Here is a 24785-nt window from a genome sequence, read left to right as displayed (position 1 = left end):
GAAACATGAGACCTGAATGTCTTATCATTCATGCTGTTCACTGTATTTGCTCCCAAAAACGACTAAGTGCCATGGGACAGAGGAAATCCCCCTTCCCCCCCAATTGTGTTGTTTTCCTTGGACCTTCTGGAATTCTTTGAGGGCAGCAGGGATAAGGCTGGGCTTCAAGCTGCAGTGTGTGAAACTCAAGCTACACAAATTGCAGAAGTGAAGGAGCCTTGGTGAATTTGTTGCTGGTTTTGGGGGCAAAAGCCAGGCCCTTTATGCAGTTACCTGCTCCATGTCCCGGCATCCCATTGGAAAGGTAGCTTGGGCTGCCAAAGTAGGACACACCCCTGAAAGTCAGGCATGTTGTGGGCTACCAAAGGCAACAGGGCTAGACAGCAAGTGGAGGAATTACTTGAAGAAATAGCCCTAGCCACATCTCACCCATGTGACTGAAGGAAAACCACAGTCTTTTGAAAGACCAACAGATGCTCTAAATCTTAGTGCTTTTCTTCTCTGTAGCTTTAGTCAGGTTAGCAGAAATAGGACCTAAAATGACTTCCCCAGTTTGTTAATTAACCTTAAGAGCAATTTACAGCATGGGGGCCAGTGACACTGAAAATGGAATCTCGGCCTTTTTGAGGGCAAACAGCAACTTTGTGAGAGACAGTAAAGTAGCTAAATTTTTATGCTAACAATATTGGCTGAGTGACATAGTTCCACATTTTTTGAGACATACTAGGCATAAGATCATCCAAATACTTTTCTAAAAGCATTTTGACAAATTTATCTATGGTTACATGCCTTCCCAGCCCTTGATGCACAGCACATAACCCAATGTAACAGTTGTAATTATGATAGATTCGACCAACCAGGCATTTTTAAGACATGAAAACTAGACGAGTTCTTTAGTTTCAAACACAAAATGAGAGGCATGTTAGGTCTGTGCCAGACAGACTTCTGTTGTTACCTTAACAAGTCTGTGTAGTTCAGGCATTGTTTGTATTTCTATTGTGCCAGGAGATTTTATTCTAGTTTGGAGATTCTCCCTGAATGGGGGAGGGAAACGTTGCTATCGCTATGAACAAGAAACATTTCTTTCTGAGATATTAAGCTTTAAGAGGATTATGTAAAAACAAGGCATATTGCGGAAGGAGATGCTCTTAATATAGCTTTTACCATGAACCCACGACCTGCCAAAATTTAGGAGAGTTAAAAAACCTATTGCTTTGACAGTCTTTTCATTTTAAAAAAATCATCTTGTAAAAAGATCAAGGAATTCATCCACTGTTATTTACATAAAATTCAAACTTTCCTGCTTAAAATCATGAATCATTGAATGTCACATCTGCGGGATATCTAAGCAGACGCCACTAATCCAAGTCATTTTGCAAATTCCAATTTCATTTGGATTAAACCTGCAAATAAGTCAGTGAACAGCATATACTGTACATGCATTAAGGCCGGTGACTACTGAAGTCTCTTGGGTAGATAAACTAAGTACACATTAGCCAGGTCTAAGTGTATATCCTCATCTGGGGAAGAAAAGTTATTCTGACATTTCAGATTTGAATCAGTAGCCATGAAAAATGGTTGAACATTTGTATTACAGAAGAGATACTATGGCACAATCCCAAAGGTGCATTTCATATAAATTAATTAGCTACACAAATGATTTTGTGTAGCTACTGCACTTCTGAGGTGATATGGCTGCTCAGTGATGAGTACTTGATGATCAATGGTAGGCACTAGTAATATCCTTCATGCTCAGTAACTTTATTACTATTTAGATTTACAGTATATACATATGTGTTTGTATCTACACTTAGGGCTTGATCCTCTTAACCTCCTTTACCTAAGGTCTTCTGTTCACTATGATCTCTTCCTTTGGAGCTCTGTGTTATTTGGACAAAAGAAATAGGCAAACAAGGGTTTGGGTATCCTGCCACATGACAGGAAGGACTATGCTTGGCTTTTGACCACACTTGATCCTCTGCATATGCTTTGTTCTTACCTGACACTCATGCCACCATGCCATACTATAAAGGATTAAGGCCAAGGGCTCTGTATGATCTTGCTGTCTGTGAGGATCCTATAGGCCGTTCTGTCAAGTCCACCTGCAATACACAGATCCTTTGAATCCATTCCCATTGCTGTATGAACTCTTACTGATTCAGAAGCCTCTGTTTGTAAGCAAACCTCTTCCCCCAAGCATAATCCTTCTGGATTTGTACAGAATGACTTCTTTCTTTTCCAAAATTGAACCTGAATGTTGCTATGGCTAAAGAAGCCTGCATGTTCCAGGACTTTTACAGCGGATTAAAATAAGGCAGTGTCTTTCATGGAACTGCAAAGAAGGAGGTCTCCTCTGGTCCCATCCAAAACACACAGAGCATCTTTGACTCACGGTGTGATATGCCTAAGACTATTCAGGTTCTTAAAGTGGTGTATATGCTTAACTAGACCAGACCTAAAGTCACATGCACTTTTGCAGACCAGGCCCTAAGAAGATGAAATTAAGTATTTGTTGTCACCATGCCACATTCAGTCATCCAATCAGCAGCAACCCTATACAGCAAAAAGCCTGCACAAAAGAGTATTCTAAATAACCTCACTAAAATAAAATAGCTGCAAGAAACCTTATGGAGAGGCCAAACCCTCTAATCCACTCATCCTGTTGCTCCACCAGAAATTAAGGTGCAGCGTGCTCGTCAGACAACACAGATGATGCCAGCACAAAAACTAAGAACCAGTAAGATTTCCAAGGAAGCAATAGGTATTTTAGCTGAAAATAACTCAATATAAGAGCAATGTACAGGAAAGGACAATCATCTACAGAGATGCTTAGTACTTGGAAATGTTACAACAGAACACCATTAATTCTTGCATTTCTTTGAAGTTTCTTGACATAATATATCCATACAAAGAGTTCATCATGATTAAGAAAAATATCCCAATCTTAGTAAAATAAACATGCTTCTAATTTCCATATTTAAAACTCAAATGCCACATGTGCAATAAAACTAAACTCCATTTAAGGCAAGTAGTATATGTTACTTCTAAAATTTCTCAACATTAAATATCAGAAAGAGCTCCCAAACCTCCAAACTTATCTGAAGATAAACATCATAGGCACCGTCAAAGAAAACAGAAGCTAATCTAGCTGGAGTTTCACTTTCCTGATCTGAGGAGAAATCCCGCAGTACCTGCAGATGGCATTGAAGGAGCTGACAGAATCTGTTGCTACTAGTCTAGCAAATCCTGACAGACTTCCACAGCTGGAGATCAGGCAAGTGATAAACAAAAAGGCACCGATCAAGTTCTCCATGATAGTTGTGACGAAACAAATTGTGTTCCTTCTGGGGTGAGTGACAGCCAGGGCTAAGGGTGACGGCAAAACCCAAAGGTTACGTATTTTGTCATTTAAAGGCAAGTACATGTTCTCTCCTAAAGCCAGTCACATTGTAACACTCAAGTCCATGCTAAGAGGTGACCACAGCCACAGGGATTCTCTTGGGGAGAAGTATCTGAGCACCGAGGGGCACATAAATATTGGCCCAGGATGGCTTGGGGCTGAGCAGTTCCTTGGTGGCTGCTTCAGAGAACACAGTGAATGCTCCGAGTCTGAGCAATAGCTGGAGTTATGGTGAGCAGCCTTGGCAGAAAAACACAGCTGTGTGGGGCTCAGTGTGCTCATAAACCCACTCTTTACCACGGGGTACATGGAGTCTGTGCTACCAAAGACATTTGACTGAGAATTTGTGCCATATTGTTTGGTGTCCTTTCTTCAAAATGCAGATCTTCAAAAATGGGGACAGAAAAAAAAAGGCAGCAAGGACCAATTAATCAACCATTTGTATCAGTGGCTACTTCTCCTTGTATCTTCTGCCTATAGTGTCTTTTGTACTCACATTTTCATAATATGTAAGCAAATTAGATTAGAAAATAACAGTAAAAGGGTTCAACTAATGACTCGGACAAGAACAGTCCATTGAAAGTCACCAGTGCTGCTGAGTAAAGGCAGCAAATCTGATTGCAAAAAAAATTATTTGCAACATAGAAGAAAACCCCTGTAAATATATGAGAACCACTGAAAATGAACAAAAATGCACTGAATGCAAGCACAGTTGATACGAACTGGCCTTGACCTCATCTGACCCAAATTAAACTCCAATTATTGTGGGATTAATTCTTCTGGCATGAAAAACACAGCCTGTCAACAGGAACTGAAAACATCCCATAAATCAAGAAACGTTAAAGCCTAGTTGAGGATTATGCATGAAGAGTGAGAGGATTATGATAGGAAACAGTTCTTAGTCTGATGAGCAGCAAACTCAGCTTCCCAGATAAAGGAAATTGCATGTAATGCTCCCATACAGCCTGGAAGAAAATGTTGCAAGCTTCTGCTAGATGAAAAAGATATGAAAGTCAAAATCTGTGGGATGAAGCCTTCCCACGCAACGCCAACAACTGTTATAAATATCTGTCTCTCTGTGTGTGCAGCTGAAATTAACGCATTTTCCTTCCTAAGTGGATTACTGTTTGCCATATTTTTTCCTTATCTATTTACTGTCAGTAAAAGAAAGCAATTTTCCACCATCTCTTTTAAGTTCTTGCTATCAGCATATCTGTTTTCAGGCCTTCCTTTCGCTTGATACTGTAGGTTGCACTGTTGGTGAGGAGCTGAACCAGACATAAAGTTATTTAAGAAGACAGGAGATAAAGAAATGCATGCAATTTGTTGAAACTTATTGCACATGAAGGAATGCTGTCTTTCTCCAACCACATGCGGACTACACAACTCCTCTCTGTGCTCCAGAGGAGAAGTAACAGAGAGATGGCACATTAATATGGAAACTTCTGTGACATGTCCATACTCGTAGTAAAAATTCTCCATGTCTACAATTTGCCCTCATTCATTCCAGTTCAGGAAAGCCCTTGTGTATGTGCTTAAGCTCTGCTGAAATCATCAGGATTTCAGTACAAGCTTAAAGTTAAGAATCTATTGTGAGCTTTCCTGAATAGGGATCTGTGCTTATTGCACTTAGTTCAATCAACCTATAAGATTTTGGTTTCTGAGTTTTTCAGTACAAGAATAGAAAGGGTACATTTGTGCATTAAGATCAGTTCTTTATAGCATTTCTAGTGTATGAAAATGTTTGGAGAGTGATACAGAACAATTCATTCTGAAGAGACATCATTGTATATTGTACTTCTGCGCACAAACATGTCTACACTCAGAAGAATTTTGCTCAATATTGAAGAAATGTTCACCTTTGTTTGGATCAATGCTGTAGCTGACTATTTCTGTAGCACAGTGTCCAGAATAACTGAATTATCCATGAAAGGGATACTGTCCATGTGAATGGCACACAGTCACTACGACAAGTGAGCGCTATTCCGCACCCAGTGAAGTCCTTGTTGAGTGTACTGAACTAAATGCTCCATACTGCTGTGCAAGGTGATAGGTCCCATCAATGCGTCCAAGTCGTTAAAAAAATCTGCAGGGGAAAAAAAAAAAAGATTCCGCATCAGAAGAGTGAATCTTTATTTGCTACTTGTCACCCTTTAACAGATTTTATTCTCTTGCAAATTGAGTCAGGCTGAAGATTCCGTGGGAATGAAAGTTTAATGCTGGTGAGATTAATTTTAAAGCCCCGTGGTTCATAATGTTACAGGCTGATGCACAACAATTTTCTTTTCAAAGAACAAAGCAGTGAGTTCTTCAGCTTTGCTTTTAACTGAGTCTGGATAAAGCAAACAAACTCTGGGCAAGATTTATTCTGAGATTGAGGACAAGTAGATCAAAAAGTCCACACATAAGTGTCCAATTAAACATTTGTGATATGCTAGGTATTTAAGCTACCATGACAGAGAAATAGAGGCCTGTACAACATGGCCAACCCAGCCTATAGAGTAATTTGGATAACTAGACAGTCGGGACTTAGAATCACAGAATGGTTTGAGTTGGAAGGGACCTTAAAGATCAGCCAGTTCCAACCCCTGTGCCATGGATAGGGACAATTCAGTTAACTACTCAGAGGCATGTAGCGCCCATTTGAGATGCTCTCAGGGAGTTGATACTTACAGCCTGGACTGGCAGATCTAACACAGATGTGCAGGAGAGTTCTGGAGTGGCATTTTAGGTAAGGATACCTCAGTGGATTGTATCCCTGTCTCCCTTTCAGGGTGGACTAAACAGTACTCTGAACTGCTGTTTGTATCGAACAAAGCTCCATCAACTGCAATGGGAGATGAGCCCTCCAAATCATAACTACATACCTTCACTTAGGTGCCCTTGTTTTGACTCAGATCTTGCCCCTGTCCCTGCCTTAAATACACAAATTAGCCTGAAAACCAAGGAATACTTCACTATCAAGTCAGATGCTAAGGCATTTGGTCATGGAAACCAGTTCACCTAAGAGAAGAAGTCTGCTGCAGGCACCTTGTTCCAATCTGTATCTAATATGGATGGGGGAGGGCTAGGGGCTGTTCATTCCTTCTGCCAAAAGGAGTTATGCTCCTGCTTTTTGATGTGGTCTGGCTAAACACATCCCATGCAGCTCCATGACTTTGGGGGCAGGAAGCTGTTTTACCTCCCGCAAACCTTCCTCTCTGGAATGCACAGATGGCAGTAAGTGCTACTCACAGCCAAGTCTGTGACCTGTCTGTCACAAGTCCTGGCTCAACTCTTCTGAGCAAGACAGCTATCAAAATTGCCTTTTTGGGCTGCTTTGGAACAGACTAGGAGCAGACTGAAGAAAGAAACCATCTCTGCAGTCCTACTTTGCAGACAGGTTTCATATCAAAATAAGTAATTTTCCTGATTCAAATCATGTGACAGTCTTCTAGAATAGTCCATTGCCTTGCTTTGCTCACCTCTGTTTTCCTTGGCTAGGTTGTCAGCCATCTCCCAGTAGTCATAGCTGTGCAGGATGCTGTTGGTGATGCTGACGTGGTTGGCGGCCATCTGATGAATGCGTTGCGGGATGCTGACGATAGGAGATGGGGAAGGGGCCCCCGTGCTCCCCTGGGATCCTACAGAACTGACTGGAGAAGGGCTAGGGGACATAGGTGATGGAGTTCCTGTGCTCCTAGAAACCAGTGTTAATACAGTTATTTAAAAGGTGTTGGGATTAAACCTATGAGAGTTTCAGAACATACCACAGGTAAAAATATATGATTTCTAACTGCCAATCTGATATAAGTTTCTGTGCAACTTACTTTCCACTGGCACCCCAAGGAGATGGGTTCTGGGCAGCTTTTGATGAATTCTGGAAAGGAAGGAGTAATTCACAATGCATGTAATTTATATAAGACTACAAAATGAACACATTAAAAAATGTAAAAGTGCAGAAATGTGATGCAATTGCATCTCACGATGCAATAAACCCAGTCAGCCTAGTTTGATGTTATGATGAAGCAGTGCTGCAGAACAGACTTGAAACAGTCTTTTAAACACCCTGGCATAGGGGCTGACTAGAAAAACATTAGGTGAAATGCTTCACAGAAATGCTGAGAATTCAGAAAAAAAAAGTTCTGCAGGACTCTTTGTAAAGTTTAGGCTGAAATTTCTTGTGATGAAGAAAATCAGGAAGATTTCCTCCCACTCTCCTGCCCCCAGTGACAAATGTCATTCCCCTGAGACCTGCAAGACTGTAAATCTACTCAGCCTGGCTCCATAGGGATGTGAATCTGAGGATCTGCAGCTCAGGTGGGAGTTTTAACCACCAGGCTCAAAAATCTTGCTCATGATTGCTCCTCATGGAGCTGTTCCCCTTAGTCCAAACATGGCAGCATTCACTAGGTCAGAGAGACTGCCCATGTAGATTGGTGGTTTTCATAGCTGAAGGATTCCCCAGAGAACCCCAGAAGGGGCCATTTCATAATTTAATGTGGTCTCTTGTATGTCTGGAGTCATTAAGACTCTGGTATACTGTGCTTAGCCTAAAGAATTTCATTGCTTGAGGAGAGACTACCTTGTACAAGTGCTATATTTACAGAGCAGGAGAAATTTGGATGTCAGCAGTAATGGAGACTGGATAGCTAGAATGATTTTAGTCACTAAAGCATGAAGAGCTGGAGGGGATTCAGTCACTGGTTCCTGACCATTTAACCTGTGGAAAAACTCCACCCCTCTCCCAAGTGACTGATGTAGTCCTAGGCCTGAGAGAAAGAAGTCTAAGAAACAAAGCTTTCCTAGTCCATCCCATCCATGGTCTCACATTCAGCAATGGCCAGTCTAATTCTTCAGAGGAAAGTAACCTGCTTGTGCTCTCTGAAGCCAAACCTGTAGGTAATTGTGTGCTGGAGAACAGCCTTCCCTTCTTGACATCCATGTGAGACCAGACAAAGTCCTTCAGCTTGAGATCTGCTTATGGATACTGTTTTAAATGCAAGGCTGCAGGTGTTGTAAACTGCAGGAGTTACAAGCAGTACCAGCAGTACAAAACTTCTTAGTCTCTCATGGCTTAGGAAGGAAAATGGTAAACAAGGGGCTTCAGATGTTCATGGATTTCAAGGCCAGGAGTAATCCTGCAGTGCACACAATCTGCAATGTCTGTTTTCCACCAATCATGGCACTTTGAAAAGAAGCTACATTACTTTTAAAATTTATCTTATTTTATTCCTTCTAAAAAGGACAGATAGCCATATAGAAATTCTTAGACACTATTTATCCTCTTTGTTCTTCTGTGTCCTGTTCTATCTTTAGCAGGCCTCACAATTAGAAAAACAAATGCTGTTTCAGATTCAAGATTGAATCTTCCTAACTTCAGTGCTAGCTCTGGGATTTTGTTGGTTCAAAGCCAGCAAAACCACATGTAATCTGCAAGTTATCAGCTCTGTTTCCATGTACACAATGACCTCTTAACCCATTCAGCACTAAACTGGACACATCTCCTGAGCCTCTCTCCAAAAAAGTTTGTTTCCTCAGTTTTAATGTGTCACCTGAACTGCCTCTTGGTTTTCCACGCCTTTTATGTGCACCTCAACACTGGCTGTATTTTAGCAGTGATCATACCAGTGCTGTGTGTACCCTGTCATTCTTCCTGCATTTTGACACTGGGTCTTCTATGTCCCAGGTACATGATATGAAAAATAATCTTTGGAGTGTCCCACAAGGGGTTCTTCCTTCAGAGGGTTTTCTCTATTTTTTTTTTTTTTTTTTTGTCAGGAAAAGCCAAGGTGTGAAAAGATAAAAAAGGAAAACTTCTCATTTAGGATCTTAAATAGAACCAACATGGGAATCCTCAGCATTTGATCCTGCTGCAGAATAGATTATTTTTTTCCTTTCTTTTCTGATCTCTCTCAGAACGACTCGTCTTCATCTTTCTAGTATAATGAAAACTGAGTACCTGTTGTTTACTTACAGAGTTGGAAGCAGGAAAATTTTAACATTGGAGTCAAGGATACTTCCACTGTAAATGTAACCAACCTCTGCCTTACTGTACAACTTCCCAAACACCCTTTTTTCTCGTGTTTTGGGTATATTGCTTCACCTTTCTCTCAGTTCTGCACCAGAAACGTGGAGGTAAGGATTCTAAAGAGTATAACGTTGTAAGGGACCATCTCTTATCCCACTTTCCCTACTGCAACCCATTCTCCTGGTTTCTTTATGCTCTCATATGTGCCTGGCCCCTGAATATCTGTGCCTTCTTTTTAATTCTCTGCTGCATTTTTTGTTAATAATGGAAATAAAACACTTATAGGAGATTTAAATAGTATTTTTTTCTTTTCTAAAAGAAAAGTGTGTCTAATTTTCCCTGCAAATATGTGACAAGATTTAAAATCTTTCTCTGATTGATAATATATGAGAAATATATGAGGAAGTTCTTAATGCAGTCAGCATTTCATGTCACTTGGTTTTGAAAGCTTTTAGATACCAAATATGAAAGGAGTGGAGAATTGGCCTGTTTTCCACTGAAAATTATAGCAAATGGAATTTTTTTTTCAATTTTTGCTTTTAAAGGTGAGAACACTTTCTAATGCGAAGCTATGCTATCATTGTGTCAGCAGGAGCGCTGCAAAAAACCAAACTCTTCTTGGCTACAGTAGAATCTAAGTCCATTTTATGTTTGCTGTGAAACAGTCTCTATCTGCTAGCAGGAGACATTTTACATGATTGAGAGCTGTTCTTAATACAGCTATTCTCTGAACTGGTCAAGAAAAATAAAGTACTTCAATAGGTGCATATTTCTTTCCCCTGAAATCAAGTAATTGTTAGAGAAACAGAATATGTTAAATTATATATTGCTAAATTTTTCAAGCAATTACATTGACTTCAATTTCCATTTGACAATAACGGATCTGTCAATTCCGTTCCTTGTCTTCATGTGTTCAGAATTTGGTCATAAGCATTCATGTTTGTATTTGAATTTTTTATTAACAAAATGTCAAAGGATAGATGTTTTTCATTTCAGGGTTTTTCTGTCTGCAAAAAAACCCCAACAGATGAGCCCCATGTTCAAAGATAAATGGCTGTTAGGTCTCACAAACCAGTTTGTCTTAAAATATTTGTATGTTCATTCTTTTTTTCTTGGTTTGGTGTGGGTTTTTTTTTTTTTTTTTTTTTTTTTTTTTTTTAATGAGGAAGATAAAGGATAATTTTTCTGTTTGTATGCCACATGCTGGATGGATTGATTGCAAGGTGAGCTTCAGCTGAAAGATTTTGTGTTGAGATACTTTCCGGAGAAAGGCTGCCTGTCAAAGAAAATATATTAAAATACTTTGAGAGACTTCCAGTATTTTTCAAAATAAACAGTGCCTGGACTTGTCAAAAGTGAGAAATGGAAGCAGTAACAGGTGAAGCAAAGCAGGAAGGAGAAGCCAACAGTGCCATGTCAAGTACATGGCAGGTGGTCTGTCTGCCCTCTGATGCATCTGTACAACCCCTGCTGAACTCAGTGTGGGCTGTTTGACAGTTCCCTGGGTAAGATGTCCCACTGCACTGTCCTACCTACTGATGTTGCTGAATGGAAGGCCTGCATCTGAGGACTGATCTAGATCAAGCTCTTCAACTCATGGGAAGCGTAATCCCAAAAGGGATTTGTAGAGCAAAATCTGCAAAACCTATTCACAACAGAGCTGGATAGCACTAGACAATTGACCAAGAATAATCTGAAAATACCTGTTTGTTAGTACAACAAATGTATCATCCTTCGTGAAGGGTCACAGTTTGTATTTTTCAAAAAGTGTCGCTTGTGAAGATAACTGAACTAACTAGAGCTCAGATGTTGCCATGGGAGTTTATAGTAAAACACCACTGACTTCATAGGGGAAAAACTAATCCCAGCACAGTTAATGCTCTAGTAAGATGCTATATCTCTTTTAAAGACACATTGATTTTAAAACATGACATAAATAATGCACCTTGAAATACTCAATAAGAGCTTTTGAATACTTGACCGCGTGGTCTCTCTTGAGTCGGAACATCCTCCAGTACAGAAGGGCCAGGCAGCGGTAACTGCAATACAAGAGAGAGCAGAAAGTAAAGGGTGACTCCTGAACAGAAATCCCACACAGGATCTTAAATCCTCAAACTAATACAGAATGGAAGGCTGACAGCACCTTGCTTACAGTTTTTACCACCATTTGTTGGCAGTACTTCACACTTTGCCATGGATTCGTGAGCAGAGCTAGGTACCACAGCCAGGGCAGGTGGTGCTGACAAATGCTACCAGTGAGGTACTAAACAAACTACACTCAGAAAGGTCTGGGCTACCAGGCCTCCATTCTGGCTTGAAGTCTGCACACTTGACCAAAAGCCTCTCCCATGAAAAGAGACATCCTGCAACTCAGCATACACTCTTTTTTTTTGTATTTTTTCTTGCAAATGCTTATCTTGGGACTTTATTGCCATAGCCTGGAGTCTGTATAGTGAACTTGAGTTATAGTATATATATTTTGTATACACCCAGTGTCCCTTCCAGCAGCTGGAGATGTCTGGGATAAAGGGAAACCTTGGATTTGGCATAGACTTCAGTGGCCAAGCTTCTCTGTAGGAAACCAGAACAGAGACTGTGTTGGAGCCTGGAGGCTATTCCCAGGCCACTTGCCTGATTTGGTCCCCAGAGGAAACGAGCAGTGGGCTGAAAAACAACGTGCTGTACTGGTACTGTCTGCCCCTGTGCTCCTCATTAGTCTGCAGAGTGCCACACACCTTTAAAACTACATAATTAAATGAGAGTAATGGCTATTGACTATAGTTATGTACCACAACAGTCAGTATTCACCACACATACACTTCTCTTTGCTAGTGGCTTTAGGTGTACCAGTCTATTTTCCGAATTGAGAATCACCACCACCTCTTCCCAGCAAGGTTTTTGGATTGAAAGCGTGTGAAAACTGGGGTAAGTGTGAAAGTGCCCCACAGTAACATTGCTTTCGAAGCAGAAACCCTGTGTGTTTTGCTTTTCCTTTGGCAGCAGAGGCCTCGTTTTTAAAAGCAGTATTTAGTCTTGGAGCCAATCCGGAGCACCAGAAGGTGCCTTGAGTTTGGAAGTGCAGAGTGCTCCCCATCTACCCGCACCCAAGAGCTGCCCACAACTCAGCGAACGCCTCGAATTAGCAAACTGTCCCTGAAAAAACCCAAGGGCAGGCAGGGCTGAGCCGGCCTGGCGGCTGTCCGGAGGCGGCGGTGAAATCCCGGCCGTGGCCGCTGGAGGACAGTGTCTCCCCAGGAGAAGTGGGCCGGGAGCGGGCGGGCTGGCAGCCGGCCCGGCGGGCGCCGCCAGCAGCCGCGGGATGCGGCGGCCGCGCAGCCACCACCATCACTCTCCCTCTGTCACCTTCACAGGTACAGCACATATGCAAATGGTGTCAGCTCATCTGCTGGCTGGCAGACGGTGAGTTAAGATTGCCATTCATCGCCCAGAGAAGGCTCCGTCTGCTTTCCCTCGCGCTGACCTTTCTCCTGCTGGAACAGATGCAGCGGCTCCCTGAATTTGGATGTGCTTCCGCATGCACCGAAGCGCTCCGGCAGCTCTCAGCAAGCCTTTGTAATTTGGCTTTATATGTCCTTTTTTAACCGTTCTTTAGTCATTTTCCCACCTAAGCATTTTTAAAGCAATCGCCACTAATGAATTCTGTGGGCCTCCTGATGGCACAGAGAACCAGTGAACAGAGAAAGGGCATTAAAAAAAAATCTCTGAATATTTTGTTCCTTTTTATACAAATGATTAATTAGGACTCCTTCTTTATGGAGGCTAAAGATGACTTTAATTTGGATTTTTAACAGATGGTTAATTGATGTTAAAAACACACTTGCTGATTGTAAATGTCCACTTACTGAGACTCAGTAACCATGTAATAGGTGTTTTATGTATTAACTACAAAGATATTAGATTAAAAATTGATTTTAATAACATTCTAGTATTTTACTAGCAATCAGAAACCATCCTATAGAATCTAAGGTGCTTACATATATATTTAGAAATCTCCGTTTAATAGATAATCCAAGAGGCTTAATTATCCCCATCACCATATTGCCCTTCGTATAATGTGAATATAATTTATGATTATTGAGCCTAAAATGTCAGCTACAAAAGAACTTACCAAGCTGTTGGTACAAAAGTACATCACTCATAAAAACAACAAACCATCAGGCATTTAAAAATTAATTACACTGACGTACCATAGCCAACCTGTCACAGTCAATAAATAAGTATGAATTGCTTATTTACAGAGACAGAATACAGACTTGGTACAGTGATACAAGGGCTGGACCTTCCCAGAGAAGGAAGTATTCTCTTAATTTCAATAGAGAACATAATTCTATCTGACTGCATCCAACATCTGATTTTCAAGAACTGGCTCATTGCAGAAAAGAAGCTTTTTGAGGAAAGCTTGATCTACTAACCATAATGCTACCAGCTGTTTGTCTTCTGGCGTGGCGCTGGGGCCTGAGTGGGTTTTTAGTCTCACTGCATACCTTAAGCAAGAAGAAAAAAGCCAATATGAGTTAATTGAGACAGCTTTATATTACTGATCAGAGAGCTATGCTGCCAATGTCGTTTGATCTGCCCCTTTATACATATTTGTTTAAGTTACCAGACACATGTGTTTTTCCTGGTTGTGTTTCAGAGCTGTTTTGCCATTAGCAGTGCATCCCTGCACTCTCTAAACAGCCATCAACTCCCTTGATCATCCATCAGTCCAGAGGGGAGCCTAGCTGGCGAGGTGACACTGTCCTACCAAAATAACCTCTGCTGCTGCAGAGACCCAGTTACACAGAGTTCATGCAGAAAGGGGTTTAGAGTGTTTGAAGGCAGCCAGCCTGCCTGGAAGCTGGTGCTGACCTCACCCTGCCAGTTCTCAGTGTGTCTACCCAGATTTGCTCCTCCGAGCACAGCATGGCAGAGGGGGAACATGTGGCTCAGAGCTATTTTTGCTCACATGACATTACATTCAAACTCTATAAATATTAAAGATCCACAGAGGTAGCACTGGTGTTTCAAGAGTGTATGTGCTATGCAATCACAAATTGGTTTCTGGAAATCTCAGCTTCCAGCTGAATACCTGAACAACAGACAAGGTTAGAACAACATGCAGTGCTTCTGGGCTCACTTCCAGAAAAATACCTGTTCCCCATAATTAGCTGCTTGTGATTTTTTCTTACCTTTGCTTTCAAATTCTAATTCTGGTATCTGTGCAAAGATTCAGTACGAACATTTTGTTTCTACAGGCATATCTAGCAAGCCACTTATTTTTTTGGGTTGCAATGAGATCAACAGCAATTCACATTACAACATGGCCACAGTGATACACATTATTGAAAGCTATGGATCTGCAAGCAAAATTCATTTCCAGAGTTAGTACCATATATTTACTGCCATGAGAAAAGATAAGGCAGATGAAGAAAGAGCTTTCTGCTGTTCGGGAAAAAAAAAAAAAAAGAAAAAAAAAAAGAAAAAAAAAGAAAAAAAAAAAGAAAAAAAAAGAAAAAAAAAAAAAGAAAAAAAAAAAAGAGGAATTACAGAGATGGAAAAAAAGAAGGAAAAAAATGCAGAGGTGGAATGTACTATTCTCTTACAGAAAAAAAAGTATTTGATTTTTGTTCAATAACCTTCCAGTTAGAAAGCTGGCCTCAATCTACTGAAATGCATGAGAAGACAGCCCTAAGTGGAATAAAATGCCACTGGAATTATTAACATGTGAGAAAATCTTCACACCAACACTAAGTCCAAAAGAATGGTTTTGTTTTAGAAGCTCTGATTCATTATAAATATGATTAAAAATGAAAATGTGTTACTTCTTATGAGCTTAATCCTGACAAGAACCACATGGTTGACTGTCCTGAGGAATGATACCATGATCAGTGTCAGTGCAGATTGCTCCCCAAGTGTGTCTGGGGTCACTCTCTTGAAGAGTCCCTCAGCTCCTGCAATGATTTTGACCTTTGTTTTCTCTACTGATGACACTGCCAGTACAATAATTTTAAGTACCAACTATAATGAAGAAAAGGACTTAAGAGACATACTTTCTTCAGAGGGACTGTGGATGGCACTGAATTCTAGACTGCCCTGTTTGGAGAGCCATAAAGGTGATTAAAGGTAGGGGTAGCTCTGGGGTGAGCTGCGCTCCTGACTCCTCTGGCAACATTAGGAGCACACACATCAAATGGACTTTGAGTGTCCATTTTTCTCTCACTGTTCACATCTTCTTTCAGGTCATCTTTAAACAGCAGTCTTAAACATGTTGAAATATTTTTCAGGTTACCACTCTATGAGAATGTTTTGTTATTATGGATTACTGGTTTCCTCCACTGTGTAACATCATGAAACTCTTGAAGTGATTAGCAAGTCAAGTAACAGAAAAATCTTTGGGTTTTTTGTTTGTATTTTTTTTCTTTTTTTTTCATTCTTCAGAGTTTCTTCATTTAATTTTGAAAGAAATCACAGATAATACATATATATGTTACATATGGCTAACCAGCCCCTTGTAAAGAGTCCACTTCTACCCTTTTACTGCATGTATGAAAACAGGTGATAATGCAGATGAGCATGTTTGGACAGAGTAACCCCTGCGGTCATCTCCCTCCTTTCCTACCTGATGAGTTCAACTGTTTCTGAATACATGGTATAAGGGGATTTAGATTCCATTGGGCCTTGTTCCATTGCATTTCCACACTCAATAAATGATAGTGCTGCTTCTGCATAATTCAGTGCCTTTCCAAACTTCTCCACCTAGAGAGAAAAAAAAAAGGACAGAGAGATGTAGTGTAATCATCAGGATGTCGTTATATTTGATGGGATTTTCTCAACAAATATTGTAAACTTGACACAAGTTGATATATCTTCAGGTTCACGATTTTTCCTTTGAGAAAGCTAATACCCATCAAACCTTGTGCATCAGTGAAAATCATAAGATACAGAAAATAGAGCTAGAAAAGGCTCTGAGGTATTATTTTGGACACATTCTTGTGTCCAAAGAAGGTTCTGCCTAGGACATTCCCAACAGTGTTTGTCAAAGCTCTTCCAGTGCTGGAAATTCCACAAACTCATGCTACCTTTTGTTCCAGCTTTCATCTTTAATTAAAAAGGGTATCACACATCCTTGCAAGTGTAGTTTTTTATCACTCAACAAAGAATGGTAATGGATATCGAGAACTAAGAGAAGAGAATTACTTTGACTACTAAGTTTTTTTATACAAAGGCTCATCTCTCTTCTACTGTCTTCTTTATCCCTACCATTTTCAGCATTGTTCTGCTCTTGTCAGGAATTTGCTTTCTATATCCTCCTCGTCTTTTAGGGACTACTTTGTTCCCTCAGCATCTTCTGCCATCCTCCTTCCTTGCCCCATTTCTTCTCCTATTTTTGGTACTTCTTTGACTTTGTGTGTGTATTTGTGCACTTACATGCATATACGTGCATGTCCTCAGTAACACTGTATATGCAAATATGCATCTAATGTTCATATGTGTACACTTACATGCCGCTTATCTGACCTCAGATTTTCATTTTTGATGTGAAGAGAGAGATGAATCATACTAATACCTCTCTGTCCTGACTTCTCTCTCCTTCAGTCGGAACTCCTGTGGTACATAAAGCCCATTAATGGACTGGATGCATTTGGTTGAAATCTGATGCACACAGTGAAAGGTTAATGGACCTTATTCTTTTCCAAGGGATAAAGATTTTAAATAGTAACTTTGGAATGGCACACTAGCTTCAATCTATTTTAGGTTCTTATATGACTCCCACTGCGATCATACCAGAGAACTTCACAAACTTTTTATTATATTTCTCCCCCTGATGCTCCAGTGCGGGTGGAAGTGCTATTATCCCAATTTCACAGATGGGGGACTGAGGAGCAGAGAGACTTAGAGTAATTTTCAAGCTGCTCACTCTAAGTGCTTGTGTCAGGTAGTGCAGTGCCAAAGTAGGAGGTGTCGAGCCCAGCAAGGTGATTCAAAGTGCCTGGAGGCACTTTGGCAATGTGGCATTTTCCCCAGGATGCTTACACAGCCAGGGACGGAGAGGAAGCACCTGCAAAGGGCTGTTCACAGGGTGTAAGTAAGGTGCTGGTCCATTGTGTAGGGAAGCTGAACGTGGAGGATATTTCAACCATCTGATACTGATAAAAAGCTATTTAAACCATGCCTAGGTGACTTTCATGCAGCAAACTTGTGGCACAGCAGAGAATAATGCTTGCAACGCCTCTTTCTGGGAGTCTACCATAAAAACATTTCTCTCCAGGCTAAGAATTTCCTTTGCATATTAAGTGTTCCTTTCCATTCTGTTTAAAGCAACATACTTAACTGCACCATTTGTCCTTCTCCACAATATTTTCTGATTTTAAGACTCACTTTAGAGTAATATGGAACTGAATAAGCCATAGAAATTTGTGCTAATAAACTCAGGTAGAGTGTAAAACTTGGTGTTAGTGTTCTAAATTAAGGACCTGCTTCTGCTTCCTTGGTCTTTTTACATTTTGCACAGCTGAGAAAAAAGGGGTGAAGAAACAGAGGCTCTGAGCCACCTTTCTTCTTTCCTGATGGTACGACAGCAAAGTGTCTGTCTGACGGAGCAAGGCAGGAATGCAGCTACCTCCACCTGCAAAGCAGCCAGGCTAATGCAGAGTCCCACTCCATATGCTGCCATCCCAAAGACCTCATATTGTGCTGACTTATCTATGGCACTGGACAAACACAGCCCTGGAGAGAACTGAGGGATAGCTAAGCAGAGCTCTGCTGCAGCACTGCATACTTAGTTGCACCCATTTGCTTGGAAAGACAAGCATCTCTTCAGTGCTCCATATAACCTCAGATTCCCCTTTTTCTTACTGCCTACATTTTTAGACAGGTCAAAGCCAGGGTCAAGAATCTGTTTGTTGCAACAGTACTTTGTGTGCTAGGTGTTCCTCTAGGATTACAAAGCTTCCTTGTGTGCTTCTGATTATGCTGGGAAACATCTGCCATGAAACCAGGATTCTTTTGGCACTGAAAAGACAAAGCTCTTTAAAAAAAAGTACAAATACCTCAGCTACCAGACCAAATTTGGAGATGCAATTATAGGATTTAGCCAGCTAGTTAAACTGAGAAGATAGGTATATGGACTCTTTACACAGCCTCCATTACTATAGTTACTAATTAAAGCAAAGGGATAAATGGAAAGTTTTATTTATCCAGGCCTTTATCTCAGTAAGTCATTATTTGTTAAGTCATAGTTTATTGGGCTATGAACATTTGATTATATAAACATTTCCTAATTTAACAAGCCTAGCCATCCTTATAATAGATTTTATAATTACTCCAGCAATACTGCACTGATGAAGAAACTGCATTACAAAAATTATTTGGAGCAATGTAACTGGAAAGAAAATGTTCTCACCATTGCGTCTGCTTTATGCTTCTTCCGTTTAGCTTCCTGCATAAAGTAATCTGCATTGCGTGGTCTACCAGGGGAAAATAAGAAGACATTTTATTATTTTCTGAAGTGCAGAATATTTTAAGGTTATTTTTCCCTTATTTTAAACCTGATTTGCAAACATTTTTTATGAAGAAAATACACTTATTGTGTAACCATGCATCTTCTATTTTCAAATTGCTGCCTGTGGAGACAATAGCATTTATGGCTGTTCTCATTCTTTAGAAGTCAGTGATTCAAGTAAAGAAAGGCTAATAAAATGCATTTTTAAGGATTATATAAACTGCTTCCCAAATTAGTGCAGTTTTGATCGGCAAAATGGATACACGCGTTAAGAGGAACAAGATATTCTGTCTTTTCCTCTCCCTTGTGCTTGCTTACCTCTTTTTCTATTCCTCTATATATATTGTTATTTGCCTTGGCTTCTCCCTCCTCTCAAAACAAGTGTGTGTTTAATCTCTCCACTTTGAAAACACACATTGAACCTGCTTGCCTCCACAGCTACATCTCGCTCTCGTCCCTCTTATCTGTAAGCATGCTGAGTGCTGTTTACTTTTGCTTCCTGGAGTTCATCTCTGACTCAGTGCTGGGCCACCTGCTGCAATTCCACTGGCATTCCTCATGCCAATTTCTCCATTGATTTCTCCTCTAACAGATCTGGGAGATTCCATCCCTTCCTTAACCTACCTGACCTACTGACTGCAGGGCACAAATTCAACTTCTGTTGCTGTCCTGAAATTCTCAAGTGTGTTTGTAACCAAATTTATTTATATATCCACTCTCATTCAAACTGGAAACAAAGTGATGTCTCCTTGTCACTGTGTCAGTGAGCTCCTCATGGCTGAAGCTGATTTCTTCATCTCCTTCTACAAGTTCTCCCCATGGCACCTTTATAAGTCACTGTGGAGAACAGCCATTTGCCATGTCATTTCAGACCATAACCTTGCATCTTCAGTCATTGCCTCTCATAAAAGACTTCACATTTCCTGACCCTGCAGATTGTTCCTGTATCATATATGTGGGAGGTCACCTTCTTTCTCTACTCAGCTAAAATATGTCCTGGTTTTTCTCAGCTTATTCTGTGGTTACTACATCCTTGTCTCTCTCAGAGAAGGAAGTTTTGACTTGCAAAATAGTTTTCTTGGTATTGGTTAGAGTGTCATTCCTTTGTCCTCATCTCAAGAAAATGAGATATTCCTGAGTATCTGGAGTATGAATTCTGATGTTTTTACTACTCATCCTTTTAAGAGCTTGGTGTTGTAAACCATATGTTATTATTGCCACTCAGCAATCTGTTGTATGTTAACTCCAACAGGCAGCTCAGCTTCACTCACTCACTCACTCACTCACTCACTCACTCACTCACTCACTCACCTCACTCCCCTCCCATGGGATGGGGGAGGGAATCAGGAGAGTAAAAGCGTATGAGAGTAAGAAAGTAAGAAAACTTGCACATTTCGATGAAGACAGACTAACAGATAAAGTAAAGCAGAACAAGGAATTAATCCACTGCTTCCTATGGGCAGGCAGGTGTTTAGCCATCTCATGGAAATCAAAGTGATTACCAGTGACTTGGGCAGACAGATGCCATCACTCCAAATATTCACCCCTTCTTCCTTCTTCTCTGAGCTTTTTATGCTGAGCATGACACCACATGGTGTGGTCAGCAGGGGTCAGCTGTTCCAGCTGTGCTCCCTCCCAACTCCTTGTGCAATCCCAGCCTCCCTGATGGACGTGTGGGGTGAGAGGCAGAAAAGACCTTGAGACTATTCCAGCCCACAAAAAATCATATTCCTAACTTTTTCTTCTTGAAATTGAGATTTCTGAGCACATGTATTTGGCAAAATGTTTTGTGTCAGTCAGAGAAGATGCAGTTCTAAAAAGTGAAGTGGGATGGATGACTAAAACATTCATGCTCATAGCAAGAACATGCTCAGATCCAAAACTGAAGTAAGTGGGAACAAGGGGGAACCTCTTGACAGAAGAGGGCAGCCTTATAACTTCCTTAAGAACATAAGGCTATTTGAACAGTGTATTTACTTAGTCTGTTTCTTTCTACTTATGTGCGCACGGTTTTAAGGACATTTAATTGCATCAGAAAAAGTTATTCAACCTTATTTTGAAGAGAAGAAAGGCTAAATATAACTAGATAGAAATGAAATTCAAAGTCTGGCTAATTTAGAATGATTACTGTCCTAAAAAAACTTGTTGATATGAAAAGTGGTTCCTTTGTTCCAACTTTCTTTAAAATACTATTCTCTTGCAGAGTGAAATTTCACCCTAGCTGAACTCTACCAGTTAGGTCAGAAAGGTGACTAGACAGCTTTGTGTCCCAGTATCTCATAACCTACTGCAAATACTTTCTATGCTCCAGAAAACATTTTTAGTAAGAAGAGCCATCTGAACAATCACTGGTCTTGGTCAATTATAAAATATTACACATTGAAATAGTGTTAGCTTGATGCAGAAAAAATAGCTACGTTTTCACAAACACTGAAAGAATTCTTAAAAAAATACTAAGTTCTCCCTGTCTCTCTTTGTCTTGTGCAATGACCTAGGAAAGATGGTTTACTATGAAGACCCAAAAAGCAAAGCCAAGTAGAACAAATCAACAAACCAAATCTCATTTCTCTGAAATGATGAAAGTGATGAACTTTTACATGAGCTTGTTAAATTCAGGTCATTAAAATGCATCCTCTCCAACATTCCCTCCTATATATCACCCAGCACTATATGTCTAATTTTCTTGTCTGAAGCATGGTAAGAGGCTGTAAAAACAAAGTGAGATAACACAATGTAATTATGGTTGACTTATTTATACGTTAATTGTAAAATGGTTTTCAACTTGCAGGAGGATTTATTCTCCTGAGCTATGATTAGCAATGAAGGTATTAGTAGGAGACATGAACATTCCTGAACCAAGAAGACTTGCATTGAGGGCCCTGCTGCAGGATGTTCAAGCATAACATAGAAACTGAAGTCATTAGTTTGTCCTAAGCTGCTTGCAAAATCTAATATAAAAAAAGAAGCTATTAAAATGCCATTTTAAAGCAAAGCATAAATATATTCTCCATGTGTACATTTAGGTATTTCCATAGGAAAAATACAAGACTGATTTAAAAATTAGGGCATGTCTAGCAGAAATTAAGATGCATTGGGAAAAAATCGATGAGGTATCATTTTTATTAGCTTCCTAAACAGAACTTGTTCAGTAGTGTTAATAAACATGCCAAGTCAAATTCTGATGTCTTTATGCTACCTATGAACTACTATTCTTCAATTTATTGCTACATGTTAATGACCTTTCTATTCAGATGATTAATGTGCATGTTAGGTGAAAATGGGAAGCTGAAATGTCCAATAGATTCAATGTATGCTTTTTTATCATTTTAGTAACAAAAAGGGGTGCTTAAATTTAATTATTTACTGGGGTTTTTTTAAGGAGAGTTAAAGGTTTCAAGTTCAGTTTTGTTTAGGTTCCCACTGCACATGAACATAATCTGTCTTTTAAAATTCAGTATACTAGTTTAAATTATTAAGTCGTGAGGTAAAAAAGTAAGAAAAACACCCTCTTTTATGGGATCCTTGAAGATAAGAGGTTGCCTAAGCTCATGGACATATGCAGACACATGAGAAAATTAATGTGTAAATTAATTATTCTGGATAGCTTTTGCATACTGCACATTTTTTTATCTATGAAGTTTGTTAGTCATATTCTGATTTTACAGACTTTGAAGTTACAGTAACCAAGAACCCATCTCTGCTACAAATGAGAAGGTCTATGCAAACCTCCTCTGCAACTTGACCTGTTTAGTTACATTGGTGATAATCTCAGACTGGAAACTTTACAGGTAATCTCACTGGGTGCTAATTTTGGATACTATATGTTATTGATGAGAGGCATCTTGAAGAGAAGAAAATTTGTTTTCTCACTGATGAGATTCAGAAAGATCTGTGTCTAAAACCCTTTTCAGGTCTTTGGTGTCAGCTTTGCAATCCTAATGCAGATCACAGCCTTGCTATAACCTGAGAAATGAGAGAGCAGAAGAAGATTTAAATCCCCTTGCAGCTCACATCCTTGCCACAGCCAGAGAACCAAAAGAATAAAAAAAAAAATAATCTAGTACTAGGCTACTGGTTGAACTGGAGTACCTGTGAGTAGCAGAAGCAGCACTGGAGACTCTTTATGTTTACTGGTCATGAATGTAAACTGAAGTCGCAAGGAAACTTATTCAGTGGCTTTTGGTTTTCAGACAATTGGGTCAGATTCTCCTCTTCAGTTAGCTACAACTGTATGAATCTATTGGCATCAGCACTTTCACTCCAGATTTATAAAGAGAATTCAGACCTCTTGTTAAAAAAAAAAAATAATTAAAAAGAAGTCTGACTTCAAATTAACATGTAGAAACAAACGTTTTATCTCTATAAAACTGCATAAGAAAGTCTTTTGTTTCTGAATATCTGATTGTTGGTACTTTTAGAAATATAGTCCTCTTCAACAAAGCCAAAAAGGAATTCTAAGACACTGCTCTAATGCATATCATATATCTCTCTGAATGGCAAGAGAAAGAGCATAAAGCATTAGAGCCAACTAAGTCAGGCCGCTGGTGAATTCTCCCTGGGATCAAGTGTCATTATGTGAAACTGGCTGCTCTCAACAAGAATTTACCCTACTCTGTTGATTGGGGAAAGCAATCAAGTACCGCTGGAACGATTTCAACGCATTCTCAGTCAACACCAGGCAGTCACCTAGGCACTGCAGCAGAATCCAGCCTTTTACAGAATGACCCCCCCACGGCTAGATCTGATAGTACAAACAAGGCCAGGCTTCCTTTTCAGCAGTGGCATTCAAACCATTTATGACTTTGACAAGGGCAGCCTCAGTAGCATGGCTGTGGCTGAATCCAGGATGAAATTTATCAAACAATCCACTACTGTCCAGAATTTCTCTCACTTGCCTTGGCACCGCTTTCCCTGGGAGCTTGTCGAAAACCAGCGGGAAGGACAGCATTTCCATTGCTTGTTATGTTGCGCAGGATCCCAGCGTGAGGTGGGATGGCTGCGGGCATTGTAATTACTCCTCTGCCAGAAGCAGCCTTTCACAATTTCCAGGCTGTTGAGCTCCTAAGAGTGGTGTTACCACTACCCAGGTGAATGCCTCTGTGTGTGTGTACATTTCTCTCATCCTATTTAGCTCCATGCCATTACAGTGCATCTCTGCCACCTTTGTCTTCTGCTGCCTCCTCTGAATTTAATTTACTCCAGTTTAGCAGATAATTGCAAAAGTGTAAACTCATGCAATAAAAAAAAGGAAAGAGAATCAAACAAAGTGAATCAATAAAAGCCTTACTTTGTACAGTAATTTATCAGCATCTACTGCAAAATAATCTCCTTAGAACTCAGAGCAACTACTGGTATTTACAGAGTACGGTGTAGCTTAGACTCCAATATACAGTTTTAATTATACTGCATTCAAAATCGCATTTTTCATCTAATTTTTATATTTTATATGAACTAAATACTAAACTATACCATTTTCTGCTTCATTTACATAATCTACCACTTGTACATTATTTCTTACTGTTGTATGGTGCTTTATGAGGATACATTAAAAAAACCTAATAAAAGTTCAATTAAACATCATAAATGTAGCCAAGCGCATATTTTAATACCCTTCAGAGATAATACTGCTGAAGTGTTGTAAAAAAACAAGCTAGTGCTTCCTCAGTGTACAATTGCATGTAGTAAAAGCAGCTTAAATCATAATTCTAAATATAGGACCAGTTTCACAACTTCAGTAATCTAAACCCTAAAAAAATGAATGTGTCGGAAAGGAGTAGAACAGCAAAATGAGCAACTTTAAAATATGATCAGTGCTAGGGGCAATCAGAAGAAATTGGCTAGCCAATTTTTAGGGTGAACCCATGACCAGT

The 24785-nt window shown here is 39.9% G+C and overlaps 1 protein-coding gene across 1 annotated transcript in view; it reads right to left on the bottom strand.

The window, feature by feature from the left end:
* Positions 1–5364: 5364 nt before the first annotated feature.
* The window catches only part of AFF3 (ALF transcription elongation factor 3), a gene marked incomplete at both ends in the record, with an annotated part of 311403 nt that continues 291982 nt past the window's right edge, over positions 5365–24785 (bottom strand). The window contains 7 exons of the mRNA XM_083885208.1: positions 5365–5486; positions 6865–7079; positions 7210–7259; positions 11356–11449; positions 13844–13915; positions 16033–16169; positions 18817–18880. Of these exons, the coding sequence (XP_083741334.1) occupies positions 5365–5486; positions 6865–7079; positions 7210–7259; positions 11356–11449; positions 13844–13915; positions 16033–16169; positions 18817–18880 (754 nt within the window). The remainder of the gene's footprint in view (positions 5487–6864; positions 7080–7209; positions 7260–11355; positions 11450–13843; positions 13916–16032; positions 16170–18816; positions 18881–24785) is intronic.

This window comes from Zosterops lateralis (assembly GCF_965231275.1).
Source record: "Zosterops lateralis genome assembly, chromosome: 2".
NCBI lineage: Eukaryota > Metazoa > Chordata > Aves > Passeriformes > Zosteropidae > Zosterops > Zosterops lateralis.
This window is presented reverse-complemented; position numbering and strand designations above follow the sequence as displayed.